Source organism: Engystomops pustulosus, chromosome 1 (genome assembly GCF_040894005.1).
Source record: "Engystomops pustulosus chromosome 1, aEngPut4.maternal, whole genome shotgun sequence".
NCBI classification, from domain to species: domain Eukaryota; kingdom Metazoa; phylum Chordata; class Amphibia; order Anura; family Leptodactylidae; genus Engystomops; species Engystomops pustulosus.
The window spans coordinates 62,462,672-62,481,392 of NC_092411.1; the positions used below are offsets into that span (position 1 = coordinate 62,462,672).

General features: G+C 39.9%; 1 protein-coding gene across 4 annotated transcripts in view; it reads right to left on the reverse strand.

The window, feature by feature from the left end:
• AIFM3 (AIF family member 3) overlaps positions 1-18,721 on the reverse strand; it is a 49,378-nt gene that overhangs the window by 2,712 nt on the left and 27,945 nt on the right. For 2 of the 4 annotated variants that reach the window (XM_072141857.1, XM_072141864.1), the window contains exons 6-20: positions 18,447-18,491; positions 17,623-17,719; positions 17,433-17,545; positions 16,662-16,748; positions 16,370-16,461; positions 14,759-14,889; positions 14,012-14,127; positions 11,881-11,952; positions 11,166-11,195; positions 10,886-10,949; positions 9,896-9,972; positions 7,643-7,760; positions 5,623-5,721; positions 5,352-5,427; positions 631-735 (exon numbers count right to left, since the gene is read on the reverse strand). In XM_072141857.1, coding sequence (XP_071997958.1) covers positions 631-735; positions 5,352-5,427; positions 5,623-5,721; positions 7,643-7,760; positions 9,896-9,972; positions 10,886-10,949; positions 11,166-11,195; positions 11,881-11,952; positions 14,012-14,127; positions 14,759-14,889; positions 16,370-16,461; positions 16,662-16,748; positions 17,433-17,545; positions 17,623-17,719; positions 18,447-18,491 — 1,322 coding nt within the window. The remainder of the gene's footprint in view (positions 1-630; positions 736-5,351; positions 5,428-5,622; positions 5,722-7,642; positions 7,761-9,895; positions 9,973-10,885; positions 10,950-11,165; positions 11,196-11,880; positions 11,953-14,011; positions 14,128-14,758; positions 14,890-16,369; positions 16,462-16,661; positions 16,749-17,432; positions 17,546-17,622; positions 17,720-18,446; positions 18,492-18,721) is intronic. The other 2 variants (XM_072141874.1, XM_072141884.1) reach the window with 1 other exon arrangement.

Below are 18,721 nucleotides of genomic sequence, written 5' to 3' on the forward strand. Positions count from 1 at the left end.
AAGACGTTATTATTATCCTCTCACTGTACAGAAGAACAAGTTGGTGATGGTTTATTACAAGATCCCAAAGTCCCAGTCGAAACCCAAACCATATAAGCTACTGTAATAGTATTTGTCTTGTTTGTTCCACAGTTCTTTTTTTAAAGGTTACAGCGTGTTAGAGTAGTATTGTTCTAGCTTACATGTATTAAAGGTCCAGTTTGTGTGTGATTAGATTAAGCACATGGTCCTTAAAGGGGTTGCATGCAAATAAAAAAAAATTATGTATGTCTATGGTCCTGTAAAAATAATAACCCACTTTTACTCACCACTCTCTGTGCCTCCATTCATTCATGCTGCCACACATTAACGCCTGCCTCTATCTGTACATAGATGCCGGCAGTGACCTGGCATCTACAGCCGCGTGCCTGCTAAAACAGGAGTTTCAGGCTGTAGCAGGTGCATGGCTGTTAACATGACGGCACCGATGGCCAATGTATATAAACAGACGAGTGTGCCACAGCTGAACGTAAGTGCTGAGATAAGTGGTTTATTACTCTTACAGCCACCCAGCCATATAGAACAGTGGTTCTTAACTTCTTTGTTTCATTAGATTAGAACACATAATGGTATACATCAATAAATACTCACTCAACATCCCGCTTGCGTATAGCTTTTCCTGATGCCATGACTTCTGCTACCTTCGACACGATAGGGTCATAATTCATACTGGCAACTGCAATTACTTCATCATTCCTAAAACATACAGAAAAGCACAATCCAGCTTCTTTAGTATGCAAATTTTATCTTCAATATGGTGGTTACTTTTATTTTATGTAGAGTCCCGGTTGCCCATGGAAACCAATCAGAGCACAGCTTTAAATTTATAAAAAGCTGTGGGAAAACAAAAGCTGAGCTCTGATTTGCCATTGGCAACTAGAACAGTTTTACCTCAGACACTTCTGATAAAACTTCCCCACTGACAGTAATTGTAAAAAAAACAGAAGGCCTACACTGTGTTTCATTTCTCACCTTCAATTAACCAGGCAGAGTTCTTTTTTTACTTTTTCTACTCAACTTTTCCTAGTTTGAAATTGTGAACGTGTTAGACATTGCTTGAGAAAGACTCATCAAAATCAAAATTTTACAGTTATGCTGGTTGAACAATTGGAGAAGTTACCTTTACACCAGAAATCATTGGGGCACATTTACTTACCTGTCACGATCCCCACCATGCGTTGTCCAACAAGGATTCGGGTCTGCCGCGATTCACTAAGATCGTGCTTCCAATTTCCTGCATGTGTCGCTTCCCCCGCTGAGGTTCGCCGGAGTTCACCTTCTTCTTGCTGGTGCATGTGAGTGCTGTTCTTTCGACACAATTTGCTTTTTAAATTCCGCGGTTTGTCCGATTCAGTTGGAGTGTCGCATGCAAGCCGACGCCGATGCGCCACAATCCGATCGTGTGTGCCAAAAACCCGGGGCAATTCAGGGCAAATCGGAAAAAAACCTGCTAAACCCGGCGAAAATGCAGCGTTCGGACCCTTAGTAAATGTGCCTCATTGAGGGTTTTTCTTATGGAATTAATCTACAGGTTCCACTGAACGTGGGATTATCAGGTTGTGTGCACACATCACATGATTATTATTTGAAGTGCAGTCTTACTTTTACAATCGCATACCTTCGAGGGTGCCCAAATAGGAGAACCCTCTTTTTAGAATTAGTTTATAGAGGTAGGACCTCTGTTCAGGGTTATTACCTTTTGTACAGATAAAGAAAACACTGTTTATCAGGCCCTGTCCTATCTGGCATTAGGCTCCCAATTTATTTATTTGAATGTGAATTTTTCTGGTGTTCAGTTTATCCTGTGGTGGAGATGTAGGGAAAATAAGCAAGAAGAGGCTGCAGTGGGAGGCGTCAGATGATGGCTCAAGGCAGAGTGGCCAGCTCAAACAGCGGTCAGGAAGTAGGGTAGCTTGACTGATTGGTCGAGCTCCCTGCCTCCTTATTTACATCTTAGGAAGGAATAAAAGTACTTTGTTTGGACATGTTATAGCATTTAAAGATATAAAAACATCTCCTGTAGACTTACCAATAGAGGAACAAGGTACTGTGTGTGGAATTGGGGGGGTTTAATGTGTTGACAGGTTTAAACACTTACTCCTAAAATGACTCCTTACAATCCCTAACCATATGCTCTAATAAATTATCATATAGGGGTCGCTTTTGTGGTAGCTGTAATAAAACAATATGTATTCTTTACACTATATGAGTTGCTTTCCACTGCTTCTCTGGCCTCTCTGGCCTACTATTTGCTGATGTATGCCTCATTTTTATGAAAATCTATGGCAAAAATACATTTCACACAAAATAATTACAAAAACACACGGTTACATAAACAAGGGTAAGGGGTTTACAGGACTTACCAATTTGCCAATTTCTCAATTTCAAATTCAATTCTCTCCTTGTTGAATATTTTTTGTGAATCGTGGAATAGCCACAAAATATTGATTTGTATGGTATTGTTCATAAATAAAATTGAATTGAAAATTTGTTATAATTACTGTATTTATGGATTGCTCTGATTTCATTCCAGATGATCCACACTGACTAATCACTTCTAAATTATGTATGTATCATGTAGTATAGTCCATAAAATACAGCAATTAAACATATATCATGCAAAACGGGGAATGAGTATGACCTTTATATTCTATATAGCGTTACGTTCATGTCACCAGGATTAGAAAATTTGTAATGGTTACAGAAAGAACATCAGAAAGAAATGCCAAATAGATCCCATCAGTTTAGACTAAACAACAGAGTTAACATCTGATATAAACATATCACAGAATTTGCCAGATTTTCATTGTTATAAAGTAATATATCCAGGCAGACTCCTTTCATTTTACAAGATAGTGGAGATTAACGCAAGGGACTGCAAGGAGCAGTACACACTTTTTAACACAGTCAAGCTCAATGCATAAAACTTGGTCTTTGGGTCATTCTGATTTAGTGGCCCTTGGACAGGATAACTCGCCCTTGGGTTAAGAGTTTGTGGCCATATTTCATGCTGCTCTGATATCCCACTTTTTCCAACAGCAATGATGTCACATACATTGTACAGGTAACTGCTGCAGCCAATCACTGGAATCAACTGTAATACTTGTGTGTATGGCAAGTGACAAGCCAGTGACCACAACAGTCACCTGAATGATAGATGAGATATTATAACTGGAGGATAGTCAGGTACCACAAGGATAACATCTGGATTGATGGGGAATATCTTTCTCTTTATGCCAGTTTTGTACGCCTGACATATTTCCTAGATCGGACACAATGCAGGCACTTCCTGTATTACAGTACTTGTTTCTAGGACTCCCTGTCATCCAGCAATGTAATTAATATTCTTTTAGGCTTGACCATAGTCATAGTCATAGTCAATCTAGAGACTCCTAGAGTCATAGATTCTAGGAGCTGGGGTCCTGGCCAGTGTTAATTCTGACTTATATGGCCAACATACAGTTTGAAACAAATTTGTCTGTGTAAAACCAGCCTCATGCAGATTTATTGAAATTCTGGACAACCCCTTTAAGTCTATCTTCATTTAAAAATAATACATGATGAACTTTATATCCCTTACTTCTAGCCTCTTATGTAGTGTTTCTCCAAGGTTATGTCTTGTAAATCTCGACTGACTTGCCGACAGTCATAGTTAAATTGAGAATGGAGCCATAAATTAGATATTCCTTTCATATTTCAAGGTTGCTATTGCGAATGTAACTATTTTTGTTTTCTTATAGTTTATTTTTAAGATATTGGTTTTGATGGTTTTAAGTTAAGTAATATTTCCCATAAAGTCACCAATTATGGGAATAATTAAAGGTTTGTTGGAATTTTTTCCTGAAATTATAACTCATCTCTATCCATGTAACTAAGACTAATCTGTAGAACTAGACTAGGCCCAAAAAGGAGTGCTGCTAGTGTCAAATATCTTCCGATAGCCCAGTACATTTTGAAGGATATCAATAAAATGAAGCAAAGAAGTTAACTCTGTTGTGTAGTCTATAAGAAACCAGAGAGAGTAACCTTCAACCTGGAGACGTGAGTGTTCCTAAGTATTACCTCCATTGATCTACGAGGGATGTCATCTTACTATTGGGGTACAAGCTCCTTACGGCTCTCCTAAATAGTAAAATAATGTATATCTTTACACAAACAGCTTATAAGTTTAGGTAATAACCAGTGCCACTTACCACTTAGGACACAAATAATTACTATGAACAATAACTTATCTTTTAGGACATTTTTTATCAGGATATACAATTTAAAAAACCCTTGTCGAGGTCAAGTAGTTTTCAGTAGTTTTGTGTTTTAAGATCCTTGCAGTGTTTGATTCAATGGGTCCCAAATAATCAAATGAGGCTGCTAAACAACATATAAAGGTGTTACAATATAATGAGGGGAATTATTATCTGTGTCCTAAAATATGACTGAGGTGTTTCCAACTAGCTGTCAGCTTCTACGCTGTGATAGATTAATGTGGCGCACAGATGTAGTATATTTGGTGCACGCCAGTACTATACATGCATCAAAATAAATTATTGTTTTTGGTGCATGGCGATAAAAAATGTGGCAGGAAGTCCAGATTAACAGTGTTTATATCAGAAAAGAGTTGTTAAGCTATGTTTTAACAGTGAGACAAAAACAATCATTTAAGACTGCATGTAAGGCAGCCATTATGTATTCTCAATTGGCAGGACAGATTTATTAATAAAAATGTACCAAAATTCTGGATTTCCACTCCAAAAATTATAACTCATGCCTAGCATAATGTTTATTAAAGAGGATGTACCAACTTTGCAAGTAATACCCTTTCCAGTACACTGGAGGTCCCATTATCATGGTGGTCCGAGCAGGTGGACCCTCATTGATTGCCTGGTTATCCCCTATCCTGTGGATAGGGCATTACTTGCAAATCTGGCACAACTTTTACAAGTTTTACAGGGAATTTAATGTGCTTTTTGTTGCCGTAACCTATACCTTACAGGGTACGATAATCTGGTGCATATTTAGACTAGACCAAGTTTTCAATAGATAGTGTTAGTAAATTAAAAGTTACTATACAAGGGTTTAATAACAGAAGTAGCCATGTTATAACTTAGCGTTGTCTCTTGCATTAGGTTTCATTTGATTCAGCCACCTCCAAAATGGCTTCCAATGCAACAACTGTTTATTTTGTAAATATAGTAAGATATCTGTCCCAAGTAAAAAACAAAGGGAGTATGTAGAGTCATCAAAATCCCTGATGTATAGCTATGTTTCCTCTTCTAAAATGTTTTGTCATAATAAAATACAAGACTCGGTTTGCATACCTTGTATAAAATGCCACAAATTTTAATTCTTCAATATCTCCTTGAATTATGACATCATCAAAACCTTCCCCATTTCCTGAAAAACAAGAGGTATTTTGAGTAGGAGCCTGTTTTTATTTTATCTCCATTTGTACATCCTGATATATTTTATCCATTTTCAGTATTTACTTGACAATGGTGACTGTAATGTAAATAGTGCACTGAATCTTCCACCAACCCTTCCGTTTTATCTCCATATAGTTATAAATAAATGTAAATATTATCTTCATACCTGCATATCGGATGCTCTTCCCAAACATTGCAGTCCACAGATAGGGAATTGTATTGATCTCTGTACCTTGAGCTAACATGTTCAGTGCTGCTATACGACCTGTTCACACAAAAATGTTAAAATGAAAAGGGAGTGGTCAAGATTAAAGAAAAATAGGTTTGGTAAAAATGATAAAAATGGAGAGTACAGAATAAAGACAATACATGGGAGCAAAATAGTTCTTAATAGGCAAAATATGTGCACAGTATAAGACACAGAGTAGTGTATAGACCAGGGGCGTAACAATGGGTGTGTAACCTCCCTCTGTGTCTGTTCTTCCCTGAACGCAAACCGGCCACCCAAACTCAACCCCCGACCCAAACTTCGGCCGCCTGAACTCCATGCGCATCACCCCGACTAACATCCAGACCAGATCTCCCAGACAGTGTAGGAGATCTATACTGATACACCGCGTGTAAGCCCCTTACCATGCTCTCTTGAAAAAAAAATTGGTCATCCCACAAATAACCCATATCTAACCCCAACCCATATAATGTTCCATTTCCAGCAGCCCTCAGTATAAAATGTTCCCTTTCCTGCAGCTTCCCCCTTTTCTGTAGCCCCTACTGATAGTGCTGCTTTTACTGTTGCCTGTCTATATAAGAAGGGTGCTACAGAAAAGGGGACACTATAATACCCCTTTTTCTATAGCCCCCCCCCCCCCAACACCTATAATGTCCCCTTGTCTTTGACCTTTTAAATGACGAAGAAAAAAATCATACATTAAATACTCTTGTATAAGCCAAGGCTTGTATAATAATGTCCATGATGGCTAATAAATTGTTCAGCAGCTGCATCCGAGGGCCCCAGTTGCCTACCTATACCGCCTATATAAAGATCCATCATTGATTGTCATATCTACTGCAACACCCCTTCAAATGGGATGGGCATAAATGTTGCATAAATGTCCTTCAGGCCAGTAGCTACATGGTGAGATTGATCACCTCACTAGGAGGTGTGTAGCATGGGAATCTTAGTAATTGCAACGGGAAACCACTGCCTGGTAAGGCAAGAGTTAAAATGTGAAATGGAATTAACCAATGATATCCTTTTTACTAATGTAAAATGAGCTGGAGGCTGATTGGAGAGTGCTGTGACCTCACTAGAGGAGTATACAAACCCCTTGTGGGTGGGAGCACATGGTCTGAAGTCTGAGAGTTCCAGTAAGCAGAGAGAGAACCAAGGTCCAGTGTGTGGTTCCTGCAGAGTTTTCATCCAGACACACTACCAGGAAGCACCCTGGGCGCACTGCCTGACACCCTGGGCAAGTCAGGAGACTAAGCCCCAGAGCAGAGGTCCATCACTACAACTCGTCTCCAGCTTTACCAGCTCAGCCTGAAGTTACTACCAGGCTGTGAACAACCCTTCCTGCGGACCAGCTACCTCCTACCATCTTTCTAGCCTGTTGATTCTGCTGCTGATGTTTGGCTGTTGCCTGCCGTTTGAAATTGAATAAAGAACTGTGAGTTTACTTGCACAACGTGCCTCCATATGATCCCTGGATCAGGCTGCTTCACCATCATGGGCTCCCCATCCTCCATCAGGATCCTCCACCCAGGGATTACCATATACACCTCAGGGGTTACCTCAGGGAGAAACCTCTTTTATCAGCCTCTCCCACTACTTTTCTTGCACACACCACCTGCTGGAGACCTGCCAGGCTGCAGGCCCGTCCTCCAATCCCAATACCAAGCACCTTGACCATAGTGTGCCCAAGGCCGCATCAGCCAGGCACTCCGGTATTCTAGGCCCCGTCTGTCTAAACCACCAAAGAAAGGTCAGGCATCGGTGGGGGATGTTGCACTACTGTCCTATTTCCTAAAAGGATGCTCAATAATAATTGTGCAATTAAGCAATTTAAATAAAAGAATACACCAGACGTTTCCCTACATTCTTCCCCCCCTCACCGGGATTGACATGCTTCTATGATTGACAGCTGTCAATCACAACTGAGAAGGGGATTGATATCATCACAAATTACCTTGCATATGTGCCATCTGCCAATGAGGAACATTAACTTTTTTGTTATTTCGGAAAGTTAGTGGGAATGTTACAACATCTCCTGCAGCAAAGACACTGGGAACATTGGTCTGCATCATCTAAGAGGAAGAAAAATGAAGTTAAATAATATCACTATGTGCCATAACAAGTTATTGGATGGCATTCGTAGGTTTTCCCTTAGACTACATGCACAAAAACACGACAACTCACATTCCCAAACACTTTATAAATACATTTGAAAGCAGTTTGTAAATTCTTTTCAGTGCAAAGTCACATAAAAAACTGGCGCAAACACTTTATTAAATGTGACCCAACATGTCCCAACATGAAATATAAAACTTAATTCCCTTTCTATGTCTCCCTCTAGTGACAAGAATACAGAAAGTGTAGGTGACTGCTTTTAAGCAAATATCTAATCGCCATTAACAAAGCATCAGATCAGGCAAGATGCCTACCTTCATAATCATCTACAGAAAAAATGATAAAAAAATATCCAAAAAATATCCATATTTGATGGTGGCTATCTTGTCATTATAAACAGTTGCAGCAAAGTAAAGGTTTTTTAACAAATCCAATCCACATGCTGATAAAAAGCAATCAATGTACAGCACACGGGAAAGATTGAAAGCCAAGAAAGTTTTACAAAAAATCTTTCAGATGAGCTGGAGCAAAAAACATCAAGGAAGTTGATGAACAAACATGTTGTAATTGCTCCATACATTTTGCAGCAGTTCTGATCACAGTTTATAGAGAACCAGCCGAGGCAGTTTAGGACACTAGACCAACTGCGATCCCCTGCCATACGAGAGGCGTTTGACTCAGGTGCGCCAAAAGCCAGCTGCCCTGTGTGCATGATTCTGGCATGGACCTGCTCCCATATGAGCGTGCATCCAGCCGGACAGAGAATGATCCCGCTTGCAGCCAGCCGGACAGAGAGTGATTCCACATGCGACATATCGCTGCCCAAGACCCATGTGTAGCCAGTGATGGGAACAATCCACTGCCGACACATTGCTAGATCCCCAACGTGCCTCCGCATTGCTGGAACCCGGCAAATGCAACCAAGGACAACCGCAGGATCCACATAAAGGGGAGCAGATACCCCGTGACACATCACCCAGTTCTTCATCACGAGACCATACCACATGCGATGAGCACCAGCCCAAGGACCCACATGGATAGGGAATGCTGTGAGCCACCAGCTCAGCCAGTGAGGTACCACCAGTGGACCCCAACAGCAAAAACACCGGCCACATGCAGCTCCAAGATGGCACCAACAAGCACTCAGGGTCCCCTCCTGCTTAGTTCATCAATGACATCAGTGGTGGCACATGGAAAGATTTTGCACTAACATTGCTCCGGATCACCCAACTTTTGCAAGAGAGCGCCGTTACCAACGACAGCCAATGAACGGCAGTAACAGGTGAAATCGGATTGCATCGTCCGGAGTCCCAGCACCAGATAGGTCGAATGGTCTACAAAGCGGTTTTGGAGGCGCCTGAAACAGGCTGCTTAAGGTGCAGGCACTTGGCGCCACCAAAGCAGCTCCCAGCATCACTCAACTAAAGCTGTTCCACCATTACACCGTAAGCTACACCAACACCACCAACAATCTCCCCCCACTGGTTGTTAACAGTCCTGTACCCCATGACTTATTGTATATTACTGTTATTTCCATGCATGTCCCGCCAAACCTTATGTAGTCTGTGATATAATGTGTTGCTTGTTTACCTTGTTAAGTTGTTAACGTTTGTATGTATGTAATTAAGTAACTAGTAATATTAAGCAAGTATGTGACAAGCAAGTCTCATAAATGCAACATAACATTGCTAGTAAAGCATGTATATAATATGTCTCTAACAACATATGTAGCATATGTATGTAACCGTGTCTGTAACACATAAGCCTATCTCTAAATGTATGTAACATTATGCCTGGACAGTATACACAAAGGAATTTCCCCCCAGGGGATCAATAAAGTTGTGTTGTATTGTATAATCCTGCTGATCCTGCAGATCCTGTGTTCCTTCCTTGTGTAATGTGGGCATTTGCTTCAAGACTTAATCCCATTGGGATTAATTTACACTGGGTTTTATCACATATTTCAACGTTTGCCATGTAAATACTAAAAGCACCAAGGGTGCTACAGAGAAACCAGAGTTTCTCTGTGCTAAGTAAATCTCTTCCACGTTATGTTAAATATTTAAAAATTCCAAAAACGATATTTTTTTACCTTGTTAACAGGAATGTATCCTTTGGAATCAATGGTAACACCACTCTGTTTTAGAAAACCTGTAGTTGGGCTTGCTCCTAAAATAAAATATTTTTTAGTAGTTAGTTTCAGCTTTAACAGCCATACAGCAAAGTGTATTCATTGTTATTTCTCAGGGGTGTTTATTCTCATTTTAAACATTTATGGTAATATAAATGGTCTGACAACTCTCTGTACCTATTTCTCTGTACCTCTGACACCATCCTGCCTGGTGCAAGGGATTTACTCATGCACTGTTCTTTCCATTCACTTCTACTAAATTCAGATTAGTAAGATTGAATATGTTGTATACAGTAATGCTGGGATGAGAATACAGTGTCCGTCTGGGGTTTCTTGGGTCCATCATATAATTTAGTTTGGGGGCCCACCCTCCTTCAAAACGGATCATTTTGCACCGTAAATTCAAGTCACAGCATGTAGATAATGGGGCACATTTACTTACCCGGTCCTGTCGCGATCCCTGAACCGGACTGTCCGACAAGGATGAAGTCCGGCACGATTCACCAAGATTGCGCGTCCGAGATCCTGCATGTATTGCTTCCCCGCTCAGGTCCGCCGGAGTTCACCTTCTTTTTCCAGGTGTATGTATGTGCCTGTCTTGCGACACAATTTGAAATCATAAATCCCGCGCGTTGTCCAAATCCGTCGGATCGTCCGATGGCCCGACCCCCGATTTGTGTCGCATGAAAGCCGGCACCGATGCGCCAAAATCCGATTGCATGCTGCGATCCCCAGCGCAATACTCGAAAACGTCAGAAAAACCCAACGGAAATACCTTAATAAATAAGCCCCAATGTGTCACCAGTAGTTGATGGGAGCACAGTCACTATACAATACGCTATAGGTAGAAACAGCTGACCATTGCAGGGCCAGTTGTCAGGCCCTGAATGAATACAATTTAGAGATAGAAATCAGACAGTTCAGTATAACTTTCTAGTGGGTATACCTTACCTATGCCAATGACACAAACATCAGCCCTTAGAACCTTTCCACTCTTTAGCACCACTTCTTTCAGCTGAAAAGCAGAAATTGAACCCATTTTAAATATAAGGGTACAATGACCTAACATTTTGATGCAGGTTTTAAGTCAAAACAAGGAGTGGAGGGTAAAAGGAATGAAGTACCATATGTGCTTTATATGTGAAAGCCAAACATGTATCCATTGCCATATTGTAAAAAAAACAAGACATTAGATTTTGCTAAGTGCAATAAAAGAAGGAAGAACAGAGACCTCAGAAATAATGCTAGACTCCTTTGCAGGCTGCAAAAAAAGAAAATGAAGTCTTTGGTTTAGGGTTCATATTAAAATACAAAGATAGAAGAGAGAGAGATAGATAGATAGATAGATGACAGAGATATAGATGACAGATAGATAGATAGATGGATAGATGACAAGAGAGATAGATAGATAGATAGATAGATAGATAGATAGATAGATGACAGAGAGATAGATGACAGAGAGATAGATGACAGATAGATAGATAGATAGATAGATAGATAGATAGATAGATAGATAGATAGATAGATGACAGAGAGATAGATGACAGATAGATAGATAGATGACAGAGAGATAGATAGATGACAGAGATAGATAGATAGATAGATAGATAGATAGATAGATAGATAGATAGATAGATAGAGATAGATAAATAGATGACAGAGAGATAAATAGATAGATTTAAAAAAGTAAAAAGCGGACAGCACTCAAGGGTTCCACATTCAAAGCAGGGTGATCTTTATTGAACAAGTGGCCACTAATTCAATAAAGATCACCCTGCTTTGAATCTGGAATCCTGGAGTGCTGCTTTTTTTGTCTATAGAGGACCAAGCCAGGACCTATGGGGGCGCTGCACCCCTCCTTCTGAGGAGTTTTTCTGCTAAACTGTGCTGACTTGAACTTTACTACTTTCTAGATAGATAGACATATAGATAGCATTTTTATTTACCTTTCCTTCTTGTTCCCTTAGCTCAGAAACTTCTGTTTGCATGTAAAACTTCACTCTGTTGCTTTCAAACAACTAAGAGGAAAATAAAATATTTTCAAAAATCACCTTTTTTCATAAGCCCTAGTAGTACAGCCATAAAAGGGTGTTTTCAATAACCTAGTGCCGTAAAAATAAAACCTAGCGCTTCTCAAAGTCCCCTAGACACTTGCCATTTTTCCTGTTTCCAAAGTATAAACTTACTATTTACATGATAAACAAATCTGAAGCAAATAAGCACCTGTAAAATGGGACATTTTCAAAAATATTCTAAACAGGTCCTGTGAAAAAAAACATGCCATAGCATTTTTAAAATCATCAAAGCATAGTCTATTGGACCTGCCACAATCTAAAAATCACATTCCTGGTGACAGGTTCCCTTTAACTTCAGTTGTCCTTGGAGACTTATATGATCAGTTTTGATACGCAGGTAAGTTCTAGACTGGACCTGGGGGAAGATATGGACGTTGTGTATCTAGACTTTTCCTGGGCATTCGATACAATGTAGCATAAAGGTTGGTGCTTAAAATGAGACTGCTGGAACTGGAGGAACCCATGTGTATTTGGGTTAGAAATTGACAAGACAAGACATAGAAATATTAAAAAAGTGATCCTAATACTGTCCCATTTGGCACTCCACTGGTAACTTCAAACCAATCTGAGAAAATAGCATTAATGACAGAATGTCATCATTGATGCTATTTTCTCAGATTGGGTTGAAGTTACCAGTCGAGTGCCAAAGGGGTTAGTATTGGGACCATATCTTTTTAATATTTTTATGAATTAACTCATAGAGGGTTTGCCCAGTAGAGTTTCAATTTTTGTAGATGATACTAAGCTCTGTGAAGTAATTAATACAGAGGCAGATAGTATAATATTAAAGAAGGATTTGTGAATGCTGGAGGATTGAGGGGAAAATGGGTAATAAAATGGCAAAATGTAAGGTAATGCACTAACTGTAATGCTAAGGAAAGATCTTTCCAGAGATCTTTTTGTACCTGGACCTGTGACCAGGACAAGGGGGCATCCTCTACACATAGAGGAGAGGCGATTTTACCATCAACACAGACAAAGGTTCTTTACTGTAAGAGCAGTGAGACTATGGAACTCTCTGCCGCAGGAGGTTGTTGGTTATTATGGGTTATGGGGATAAAGCATTTGTTTATTCCTATAGGTTGGACTTGATCTGTGTCCTTTACCAAAGTTATCTACTATTATACTATAACGCAAGAGAAAGGATTTATCACAATCTTGTCTCTTTCTTTGCAATTCACATATTTGTAGATTTGCACTTTTTTTTGGCGACACACAAGCAAAGTTTGTAGATCCTGAGTTTTACTCTGTTTCTTCTTATCGTAGGGATACAGATGTTCATGTTTACAAAAGTAACAAAATTTTGTACAAATGGTGCAAAAAGTCACACTCTCCTGCTGGCGTAGGGAAAATATTAAAAGAGGTTGCTCAAAAATGTCTTAACATCTTCTAAGATAAATCAAACAAACTGGACCCCCTCCCCCAAGGTAAAAGAAAAAGACAAATTTCTCGACCAAAGATAAATGATCCCTGAGGACTACAAGAAATGCATCCTCAGCTACTTACTGTTTGTTATTATGACTTTGGTCCTTAGGGTTTGACCAGGATTAACATATTTGTTAACACAGGAGGGGGCGTTAAAAGATAACCAGGATCTCATACTCAGCTCTCTTCTCCCCTCCAGTTCACTGCAGCAGCTCCTGTCACCTGCAGACTCTGGATACCGAAGCTGGAGTGGTGTCAGCACTTCTATGATACATGAACACTGCAGCCTATCACTACTCATAGCAGTGTTATTTTTAAACTTTTTTATATTCCTCCTGACTTCCCTCATACAAGTGATCTCTATTCTCATCTCATCTTAGATCAGGAATGAATGTATACTGAAATTCAACATTACATGACCTGTGTCATCCGGACTGAATTCAGACACCACCATGCTCATTTGATGGTGGCACCAAATGTATTTTGTATTTTTGTCATTATTTTTAGTTTGATCTAGGACACACAATTATTATTATTATTATTATTATTATTATTATTATTATTATTGTCGCTGTACCTTCATAATTGCCAGTCCAACCTTTTCTCCTAAAAATTTCTTAAAAGGAATGTTCTCCAATTCTACGACAGAGACAGAGTGAGCTTTTTCACATAAATAGGCCGCCACTTCCATGCCTAATAAATGGAGGTACATCAATGAAAAGAAATCATTACATACCAGACAGTATGAAAAACACTAGAAGATTTTCTAAACTTGGCTACTGGTCTATTAGATCATTATAGAACAGAACAGCACAATGAAGGGGACAGAATAACTTTGTAAAAATCAAGCTCCAGGAAAACATTTGCACATCCTATTACACAATGTGTCTCTATGGTGACATGGATACTCTTCAGCCACATGCAGTCTGTGAAGCGCCATAGGAGGTGTCTCCATACAGAAACCTATTTTATCCTAGAAATCATATAAGGATCATGTATACTTGGAGGAGGGGGCAGGTATTTATTTGCAGCATATGTTAAATCCTCTACCACCCCAGTGACTATGCTCTTGTGCCCCCTCACTGGTCCTTATTTACTTGCCAGCAATGATGATGTGTCTTACCTGCACTGTCACCACTGAGGCCAGTGATTTCCCATAGCTTTCATGTGTGAGGAGCATTGTCACTGGAATGGTCAAGGATTTCAAATGTTTTATTCATTATCCCAGTTTTTTCATTATTTTTTATTCTTGCTACATCCTTTTTATTGAACCTATTAATAAATTCTGCAAATGTGATATTTTGCATTTCACTGATAAGCTTACCCAAGAAGGATGCCCCCACGATGACAGCGTTCCTGCTGGTTGCCAGTTTTACCACCCTATTGGCATCTTCAGGTGTTCGTATGGTGAATACATTATCAAGTTCTTTTCCTTTACATGTCAAAGTCTTGGGACTGTGAAAAATCAACTCGTTACCACACGTAATTACTTTCTTTCGCAGCTTAAGGGCAATAAATGCTTTTTTTACAGGTAAAAAAAACAGTTTTTACCAATATTAATGGTTATTTTAATTTTTAAAAATTATAACTTGCTTCATTCTGCAATATCATTCCTTCACTTAGGGAACTGCTCCTATTCAATTTATAACCTTCTCCTAGTTAGAGCACGCAGTCATACAGGGCACTAGATTTGAATTTGAGGCAATACTAGTGCCCAGCAGGCGAGCCCTGGCCCCATCACATATGCTTTTGCAGTTAAACGCGCGCGATCGGTACCCAGCACCAGGTGTCTTGCATTTAAACAATACCAGACACTTGGTGCTGTTTACCGATACGCATTTGTGATCAGGCTAGGGCCAGTCCCCTGGTTTCTAGCTTTGCTAGGTAAATGCAATGCTAGCGCCACGTGTGACCACGCCCATAGACTTTTCTCATGCAGGCATGTCCCTCCTATGTATGAACAGATGGGGGCTCATTTACTAAGGGTCTGCGGAGTGCATTTTTGTTGGGTTTACCGACGATTTCCGTTTTGCGCCGCATTTAACAGGGGATTTTGGCGCACACTATCGGATTTTGGCACATCGGCGCCAACTTTCATACGACGCAAATTGGGGGGCGTGGCTGGAGGACAACCCGACGGATTCGGACTACGCGTAGGATTTAACATTTCAAATTGTGTAGCAAGACACGCACTTACAAGCACGGGGAAGAAGAAGGTGAACTCAGACGGACCCCGGCGGGGAAGCGACGGATGCAGGAACTCTGGCGCACAAGCTTTGTGAATCGTGCCAGACTTCATTTTCGTCGGACCGTCCAGGTCAGGGATCGGGACAGGACCGTGTAAGTAAATGTGCCCCATGATGTCAGTCCTGAGCCAATTACAATTGCGTTCTGAATCTTTTCACTCTGCTGGTTCTGACATCATCTCTTCATATCAGGAGGGACATGGCTGCATGAGAAAAGTCTAAGGGTGCGGTCACATGTGGAAATGGACAATATGGGGGGATTTATTAATGCACTTGTGCCACAATTCTGGTGGTTTTGCGCCAAAAACACTGTCTAAAATGCCTTGCACCACAGTTATCAAGGTTTTTAGACCATTTTTCGGCAGTTTTCCGACTTGTCCAAATATAGGGCGTGACCTCTGGGGAAATGGGCGTGACCTTGTGATAAAGGGGTGTGGTTTTCAGGAAAACTTCCGTGTGCCCAAAATTCTGATGCACAGTTTAAAAAGACTAAAAGTAGGTCTAAAGAAGAACCGACAGTCTTATCCTGCACCAGAATTCATCATCACAGGGATAAATCTGGCGCAGCAAAAGACTAGTGTTTTCCATCTAGAAACTGCCGGAACCTGAGACACATTGTTACATCCCCCCCTATGTGTTATATTATTAAGTCTGCACTATATTAGTGACACATAAGGTATTGAACTCACGTGCTTCCTGTAGCAATGAGCAGCTTGTTGTATTCCATTCGAAAGCCATCCTTGAACACAACCATCTTGCTCTTCGTGTCAACGTTGACAACCTGAAATCAATTCTGCACAATGTGAATTTAAGAGAAGTTGGATCTACATGTTTCAAAGAAAATGTAATCAACTAGTCTTGTAGTTCCATATCAATGAATCATCAACTAACAGAACTAGGGCCAAATTTCCCATACGGCACATGGGCTTACATAGATATACGTTCAATTTATTACAAGATTATATTATCTAAATTTCTTACCTGTGATTCAGTAAGAACTTCAATGTCATATGTATGGAAAAATTCTTTAGACCTAAGCAAAATCTGTTCCGCCTGAGAATCCATTGACTAGATATAGATACATAAACAAGGTTACTACAGTATACAACAAAAACAATCAATAATATCTTTCCTTAACATTTTAAAAACTGTATAAATGTTGAAAATGCTTAAGTGGGTCCATTTTTGGGACCCCCACCAATTACTAGAGTGAATCCCCACCGATCACGAGAATAGTGTCCCGTTCTCACTACTTGCTGGAAAAGATGGCTTGTGCATCCTGTCGCTCCAGTCACAGTTGGAGTGTCTGAAATAGCAAAGCAAAATGCTGGACTATCTCTGGGAATCCTATTCACTGTCCATGAGAGAGACATAGAGGGTCATAAATAGTCAAGAATTGGCTTGGCAATTTCTAACACTCCCATGGTACTGGAATGGCCGGAGGCATGTTCTACCTGCCACTTCATCAATCAGTGATAAGGGGCGGTCCATTCTTGTGATCATTTGGGGGTCTGACTGCTGGAACCTTGACCGGTCACAAAAGTGGACTCCCATTGATCATGAGAACAGGGGTTTTAACTAATGGATGGAAAACAAGGTCAATCAGATTGTTATCCCCTACCCTGTGTAAAGGGGGGGATAACAATCAAACTTGGTACAACCCCTTTCAAAAATGGTAATGTAACGTTAGTACTACCAAACACTCAATGCAAACAATTAAAGATACCAGATACTAATATTGTTGATACATACTTTGCTTAATTTGGATCGATCATATGGTAGATACTTCTCAGAAGTACATATCACAATCCTATCTGAAAAGCCCTCTTGTCTCAGGGTTTCTGCACATACTAACCCAGCAGGACCTATAGAAAAAGGACAACATTTATTTGAGAAAATAGACTCTTATTTTTGTGATTTTCTGCATATGATCAGAATTTACCTGCTCCAATGATGAGCATGTTAGTAATTGCTGTACTGTAGTTGCTTAGTGCTATGCACTTGGCCATCACTTTGGTCCTTCTTTGTGACTGTAGAGCCTATGGAAGACAAATGTAGTATAAATTGTTAACATATAACACTGTATGGTAATCAAAACATATCATCTATCCATGCTGTTCAAACTCCAAGGGGCTACCAGAGCACATTGACAAGCACATGCTTATCTACCAGGTGGGCTCCCTCCAATTAGACTCTTATTAACAATGCTGGAGACTGGATAGAGCATTGTGGCACCCTCTTCAATCAAATGATCAGTGGTGTAGCCAGAAGTAAGATTACACCAATCTCATATAGATGACCTCAGAATAGTTCACCATTTCCAAAGTGTTAAAAATCCTAATTAATTAGCATAATAAACAATACTTTTCATCTAGAATGCACAAAATCCGTCCCAATGCAGCCGTCGGCTTGCATCGTTCTGCCAAGCAGACCTTGCCTGATCTGGGCTCTGCATTTTTAATGCCTGGTATGAGGGGGGGGGGGTCTACATTTTAATTCTTTGGTCTATATTATTTATTGTCTGGTGTGGGTTCTGTACTGTTTTTGTCTGAATGAAACATTTGTCTGATTTCGGGAAAATTCAATGCTGTACTTTGGTACTTATTATTTCCGGGATGGTATTATGTGCTGTCCTGTCGTAGTTGATGTTTCTGTAGTTGTGGTTACTAGTGCTGTAGTATGTGCCCCTTGGACCAAAAAAAGTTGTGCTCTACTCTACCTGTAATTTTACAAATTAGTAAAAATGTGATAATGTAGAATACTTGCCTGTTTGCTTGCTCGAATATATACTCTTTCCTTTTCTATTTTAACCTACAGTACACAAAAAAATATCAAGACAAAAGAAAAAAACACACAGCAAAAAGTATTGTTTTCATCTTTGTTTAGTCCACCATAGTTGATATTTTACCATGTTACATTTAATTTAAGTAACATTGTATCTTGAGAAAAAGATTTGATTTCAATGGCAGCATGGACTCCTAGGCCTGTCATGAAGCCTTATATGTAATGGCTATAATGACTGTTATCGTTCATTATCAGAG